This window comes from Ptychodera flava, chromosome 5 (assembly GCF_041260155.1).
Source record: "Ptychodera flava strain L36383 chromosome 5, AS_Pfla_20210202, whole genome shotgun sequence".
Lineage (NCBI taxonomy): Eukaryota > Metazoa > Hemichordata > Enteropneusta > Ptychoderidae > Ptychodera > Ptychodera flava.
This window is the reverse complement of record NC_091932.1, coordinates 47,987,129-47,994,326: the sequence shown is the minus strand read 5'-3', so window position 1 is coordinate 47,994,326 and position 7,198 is coordinate 47,987,129. Positions and strand designations below refer to the sequence as shown.

Below are 7,198 nucleotides of genomic sequence, written 5' to 3'. Positions count from 1 at the left end.
TCCCCTTTTTGTCTCAGTGCTACCATTCAGGGTCGCGAGCATGTAAATGATCTTTTAAAGATGAGATAGGCACTTAACCAGATACTACTGTAATATGAGTTGGCCGCCGAAGGCAGCCTGCTGCTTATAGTAGTGGGTTGGCAAAGTCCGGGCCTGCCGGTAAAGAGGGTCATGGGCCATACGTCGATCGATCATGGCCATTGCATGAAGTAAACCTATTTATTGTAGTGGGCCGCCAAAGGTGTCCCGCCCGTAAAGAGGGTCGATCATGGCCATGGCATAAAGTGAACTTTATTATAGGTATTATGTTTTTGAAAATGTGGTGACCCCCCCCCTTTCCTACCAGTGAAAAAGCGATGACCCCCCTTCTTTGCGGATTTCTAAAATTATGATGACCCCCCTGGAATTTGACAGGCCCCCCGCCGTAAAATCTGAACGGTCCCTTATGACATCTTCATGACGTTTGAAACAAAAACACAAAAATTATGTTCGTTGAATTTTATTATGGTAACAACAACTAATGTAAACATGAATAACAACGCAAACTACAACAATTTTCCCTTGTGTTCTTACTTCAGTACTGGGATATTTCAACTATAAATTAAATAAAAATGGAATCAGTCCAAAGTTGATGTTGACAAAAGTACGTTTATTCCTGATCACACTTTCGACTAATTTCTTTCTGAACATGGGATCAATTGTACAGAATATTGAACCTATAAGCTCGGAGGTAGCGGTTCTAGATGAAAATTTGTCTGTAGGTTACTGACGAAAAAGTACCAGACAACATGTGCCACCCCTTTTACCACAGTATTGAACATATATAATGTTGTTAATGTTTTTGTTTTATTTTTTGTATATTATTCTTTTCTTATATTTTTCATTTTTATTTTAGACTGGCACTCGTAAAAGACCCCCACAGTTGGGACAAGACATGTATGCTGTCATTGTAAGATTATTAAAACGTTCCACACCGATACCCGTAAGTCAGAGGAGTAAAATTGAAAACACTGCATATCAAAGAATCTCAAGGTACAAATTAGCATTGAAATTAGTTTATGACCCTGTTTTGGGAAAGAAAAGTGAGAGAGTCGTCTATGACGACACAATCCTCCTTTACACAGAAGAACTCCCTCATTATGTCTTAAGTTACAGTAAAGAGAGTAAAGGGGCAGGGTCTAGAAAAATTTCAAAACTTATGAGTGATTACTTCAGTGGCATAGGGGAGCATGGTATACGCACAATTTTAAACGAAAACTTAGAATCATGCCAACTGAAACCGACATTTGAGAACAGGGCCCCGATGATAACTGTCAAAGCCGATAGACCAATGTATCATCATCAGATTGATCTTATTGATTTTTCGAACAATCCATGTGAAATCGACAACAGAGAGCTAAAATACATCGTTAGCATCATTGATGTTTTCAGTCGCTTCCTCTGGCTTCGGGCAGTACCGATAGTCATCAGTCACAGTAGCAAAAGAAATTAATAAAATATATGTAGAGTTTGGGCCACCCATAATTCTACAGTCGGACCAAGGCTCTGAATTCAAAGGCGTCGTGAGGTTACTATGTTCTAGTTTGGGTACACGACTAATTCATGGGCGTGCGCACCACCCACAAAGTCAAGGGAAGGTAGGAAAATGAGATAGATATATGCATAACACATATAGTCACATTATCACGTTGCATGCTAGTATATGTGCTGTACAATAGTTACATTGAATGAGATGGTGATTCTGTACACTAGTCTCAATTTACGATGTACTAGATATTCCACTGAGTATGACTGCTGTACTCACAAATTTATTCCATGAGTTATGAGTTGTTTCTACAATACAGTAGTCCTGATGACTGGCATATGCTTAAAACTAGACTCATAGAACTTGGTTGCATATGCCATTTATAATCTCATTTGGTAGAACCTGTTCTCCGGTGGAGGGATGGAACACCTGATAACGTCGGGACGCTATTACCGTACAAAATGGGGCGCCTTTGGGCCGTAGTGATATAATACTACATGTAGTGTGCTGTACATTATTCTCATTGAATGTATAACTGCTGTATGTTGGTCCCATTGACTTTGATTGCACTTCAGATTTTCTGTTTTTTCGAAAAATGGTCACAATATGGGTCATTTATATGTGTTGTTATTTGTTGTTATTAAACTACGATGTTTTATGTATTTTAGCTTTTAAATAGATTTACTTGTGTAGATTATAAAATCTTATGAGGTAGATTTGATAAACATTTTGAATGTTAGTATACTGACGTTGATTGAACTGTGATATGCTTTAGCAGTTAAATTAAAATATGTATTCCTGTATTGATACTTACCAAACATAACGGTTCGACATTCACGCTGGCCCACCATCCTTAGTCCTGTAATTTATTCGAAGGACCAGTAAAATGCTTTCGTCGGTAGTCCGATGGGTTACTTATTTGTTGTTATAAACAATGCCGAAAAACCACTAATGATTTGTGATTTTTCGGCGTTGTTTACAGTAAAAAAAAAGGCTTGGCGAGCAATCGCTCCGCTCACCTACCGCTCGCGCAAATGACAGTGCGAAGTAACATTTACTCTACATACCCTCCGATCAACGCGCATAGCACGTTGCAGCGTTCCACGTGCAGTCCATTTATGTTATAATTACGTCTCGCACGCAGATTATTGCTACTGAATGGATCGATTTTGGTGCAACAATGTGATACATTTTTACAACAAAAATAAACTCACTCATAATAGGAAAAATACGCGTCGTAACGCAGTTTGTAATGTTAATGTATGGAGTAAATGCCGACGGACATCCATCACCATAACGCAGGTGCAGCCAACGGAGCTATTCATCGTAAAAGCTGTTCCAGGAGCAAGTTTTGAGGGCAGGGGAAATTTTATTTTTGCTCGGGCAGGGGACATGTTTTTAAGTGACAGGGGAGCAAATATTAGTTGTTTTTGTAGGGCAGGGCAGATATCGGTTGATTGTCCTGGGGACAGGGCTTGACGAAAAACGAGGAGAGGGGAAGCTACTTTTAAAACGGGGACGGGGGAAGTTGAGCCATGGTGTTTCCGGGGATGGGGACACAGGGCAAGTACTTATAACTTTTTATGTCTGCAGGGGAAATGGAATGTCAAAATGAGAGGAATTTTTTCAAGGGCAGGGGAAATCGGCAAGTTTTTTTCGCCACAGGGCAGGAGAGCTTCAAAACTTCACAGTGGGGAGGGAAAACAGGCAAAAATAAGTGGGGAGTGGGTAAAAATGAAGTTTGAGTGCGGGAGGGTAGGTCGAAATATTTTTAGTGGATAGGCAAATTATGAACAGCTAATTAATTACCCTCTTGACTTAAAATTAGTCAGTTCACATTACTTGTCATGTACAATATATCTTATCATAGTAAGGACCCTTTTAAAAGTGCATTGTTCGTCGGCTGCACCTGATAACGCATAATTTCGGATGGAATAGTTTAGCCTGGGCGATTGCAGGCCCTTTGAAAGTCTGATTCCTGTCCCGTCTTCTTCATTTGTATAATTTGTTTCATTCATTTGTGGAGAGTCGCTGTCTATAGTACATGTGCTAGTCACTCATCGATCATCCTGACATCATGTCACAAATAAATATAGATAATTAAATTTAAAATGGCTCTCAAAAGTTGGACGGACACTCGATACCGCTTAAAAAGAGACTGCGAAACGATCATCATGGTACCGTAAAACCTTCAAAGACGTAACATTTTTGAGACATTCTGGCCCATGGCGCATGATAACAGTGAGTTCTGCATGACTGTCGTAAAATGGTACATATCGAAACATCCGCCTCAGACAGTACGCACGACGGATCGTGCATCTCTACTTTGCTGTGTTAAAGTTCGCTTAATTTGTTTTATGAAATGTAAACTAGTTATAACGTCGCTGTATCGCGGTAACAACTGGCCTGTAAACTTTGATTGAAGACCAACAGGACCAACAAGCCTGCAGGATGTTTTAGTGGGCCGCAAACAAACGAAACATCAACTACCGTGGACTGTAGCACAATCCAGTGTGTATTTTCTGACCACCACATCAACATTTTACTGGTCACGCGGAATAGTCTGTTTAATACATGAGTGTCGAACCCTGTATAGTAGGTAGTGTCTTCTCTACTCGTAACAAATTGATATTTGTCAGCTGAAATGTGCTGAGGTATAGTGCATTTATAGTTATTATTTGTGTATACTGTAACTTATATAGAAAGATGGAACCGTTTTAGAAAAAAAAATAGAGAATGCAGTTTATGCACGTTTGGTTTTAATGATTTAAACTAAAACTAAATTCCTTTATATTTTAGGATGAAAGATCACACCGTACTGTCAAAGACAAAATACGGTATGATTTGCTAAATGCTGAATGTGGAACGTGGGCATCCAATCTGCCTATATATGCCAGAATCTACAATGAAAGTCCTCATCGTTCACTTGGTAAATTCTTTGTCATTGATTATAAATCACCATATAATCCATCCAAAAGGGATAATTCATGCACTTTTTAACGTGTGTTTTAAATGTAAAGTGTTTTGGAGACTTTGAAAAAAACACTGAACATGTATCTCTTTAATTTTCTTTGCATAGTTTTGATTGTTATTCCTTACATTCAATCACATTACATTTCAACCGTAAACCCCAATTTGTTTGTCCACAAGGCCTTAAGTGTGTGCTGATGTTGAGGAATGCATTCCAGTAGGGACAATTAAATTTTCAATGAGAACAATGAGAGGCTGTGTTAGTACACAAGGCTAGCTGTAGACTGGGTATTTCATCATGCTTCTGAGATTCACACAAAAAACTGCACATGCATATGTACAGAACGAAATATACTAAAGAGAAAGTCAACAGTTACAGTTCTTTATGGAGCTTTAAATTGTAACTTTGTGTCAAGTTATTTTCTTCTACACTATATAATATGATTTCACTTGTTTTCGCTAATAGGTGACAGGAGTCCTTATGAAGCATTTTTCGGCTTCAAATCCAATCATCGGACAAGAGTGTTGCAAGTCGGACGAGAACCAGAGGATAACTATGATCCAGAAGAGACAGTATGTGAAATGAATTCTTGTAACTCACTTGCCAATCACAGATTTAGAACAAATGCTAAAATTGTGTAACGAAACAGACCAAGAAAATTGTTTTGTTTACAGAAGTGACTGATGTACCATGTACAGATGGTCTACCATGGTATTTCTATAGAGTAGGGACTAAAATATATTGCTGTGTTATTTACACTACAGAAAATAGCCACTGTAGAATTATCCAAGGAGGATGTTGATCAGTGGTTGGATGTATTGGCAGTGCTTCAAGCTGAAGTAAAGACGTCTTCTGACAATGCGGCAGTCAAAGCAGCACAAAGAAAACTTGCGATGAAACCTCCATCCCAATATGACATCGGGGATAGTGTTCTAGTTAAGTTCAAAGGACAAGACACAAGACTCATAAGAGGAGGGAGATCAACTCCAAGGACTGTTGTAGCAACCATTGTTGAAAGACACTTGGACAAATTCCTATATAAAGTACAGTATTTGTCACCAATCAATCAGAGGGAAATAACAGAATGGAGAAAGGTTGATGATATAACATCAACAACCAGATCAGAAGAGAAAAGAAGGCAAGAACTAGCTAAGGAAAATCACGGTATCAAAGGTGTGTTATTGACACTTAATTCTCATTGAATGGAATACCTCCTGTACACTAGATCACTATGAATATACTTTCTCACTTGACTGTTGCAATTCTTCAATCACATGGAATCACTGCAGTTTCCTTGATGTTGGTTTTTGTTCAATTGTGTGTAAGTTAAAACATATAAATTATTTTGGTTTCTCATTCACTCCCATTGTGCACTGTCTGTATACGTACCAGTGAGCATTGTTTTGAAAATTAAATTAAGTCTAGACCTCCTTTTTGATAGGAAAATGTGAATGTGCTGATAGTAGCTGTTCAAAACCGACTTCAGACAAATGCAGTTATCGTATGCACCATTCGTGTTGTAAGAAGACAATAAAGAAACATGGACCATGCAGCATAGTTGGACATAATAATGCTCAACAGCTATGGTAAGTATATGTAAAAGTCATTCTGACCTTAATACAGTTTTAAAGCTATAGTGATGTTGAACATGGCTTCTAGTTTGAAGGGTCTAACATCAGCAGCTCAATAAGGGGCAATTAAAAGACAATATTTAAAGAATGATGTTATGAAATCTATTTTGATGTGCAACAGTCCTTATTCCTTGATATTGTCTCTCGCCCTATGTTTCATGTCTCTTTAATTTAAGTCATATATGACAGTTCAGTCTTTTATGTACAGTATCCAGTCACTTGCTTGTTTGCGTAGCATTACCCTAATTTGAATTTTGACACTTTTTGCAGTAATGTAGTACAATTTAAATCGCACTGGTATAATATCATTTTTTATGATAATCTTCATAAGATTGAAATATTTTTATCAATTCAATGTTAGGCAAGATCACCTGTCTATGCAGAAAAATAGTTTCCATATGGATATAGCATACTGTATTGGTAGGTATTAATGTACATCTTAACGCATTTTGTTAGTTCTTTTGTACAACTCCTTTTAATTTCATAAATAAAACTGTTGTGCCCATACTAGAGTATAACACTTTTGTTTAGCTTGGGTCTTGACCCTGAAAAAAATATATATCAGAATTGAAAGCAAGTGGATTAAGTTATCTCCATCTGAAGCATTCCATCACTAGGTCATGACATTGTGTGTTTGTTATGTCTTTAATAGTGGACTTTTAGACACAGGAGCAAAAGAACACAGATTCATTAATGGTTGCACTGTGCGCATGACACATAGCGGAAGATAATGCTTCCCTGTTAGTTAAAGTTTCTGTGACATATAATTTGGCTTTTTGACCCATCATAGAATTGACAGTCCTCAACAAAATATCAAGGGGAAAAATTTAAGTGATTCCTTGATGCATTTATTAAAGAGAGAATTGTATATAGCTGTTACAGTAACTTTTACAGCTGTATTTTACAGTATTTTTGTTCTCCTTTCAACTGCATTTTCATTTTCACCCTCCTGTGACATGTTCAAATTTCCAGTGTTCAACTAGTCATTATGGCCTGTGTAGATGTGACAGCAATTGTTATAATAATTGTTGATAAATGAATTCTAATTCCGACTGGAATTCAATTTTCAAA

The 7,198-nt window shown here is 37.6% G+C and overlaps 1 protein-coding gene across 1 annotated transcript in view; it reads left to right on the top strand.

Annotated features, from left to right (window-relative positions):
• Nucleotides 1-382: 382 nt before the first annotated feature.
• LOC139133790 (uncharacterized) overlaps nucleotides 383-7,198 on the top strand; it is a 24,551-nt gene continuing 17,735 nt past the window's right edge. The window contains exons 1-6 of the mRNA XM_070700555.1: nucleotides 383-982; nucleotides 4,325-4,454; nucleotides 4,962-5,068; nucleotides 5,261-5,669; nucleotides 5,938-6,082; nucleotides 6,489-6,547. Of these exons, the coding sequence (XP_070556656.1) occupies nucleotides 935-982; nucleotides 4,325-4,454; nucleotides 4,962-5,068; nucleotides 5,261-5,669; nucleotides 5,938-6,082; nucleotides 6,489-6,547 (898 nt within the window). The 5' untranslated portion in view covers nucleotides 383-934. The remainder of the gene's footprint in view (nucleotides 983-4,324; nucleotides 4,455-4,961; nucleotides 5,069-5,260; nucleotides 5,670-5,937; nucleotides 6,083-6,488; nucleotides 6,548-7,198) is intronic.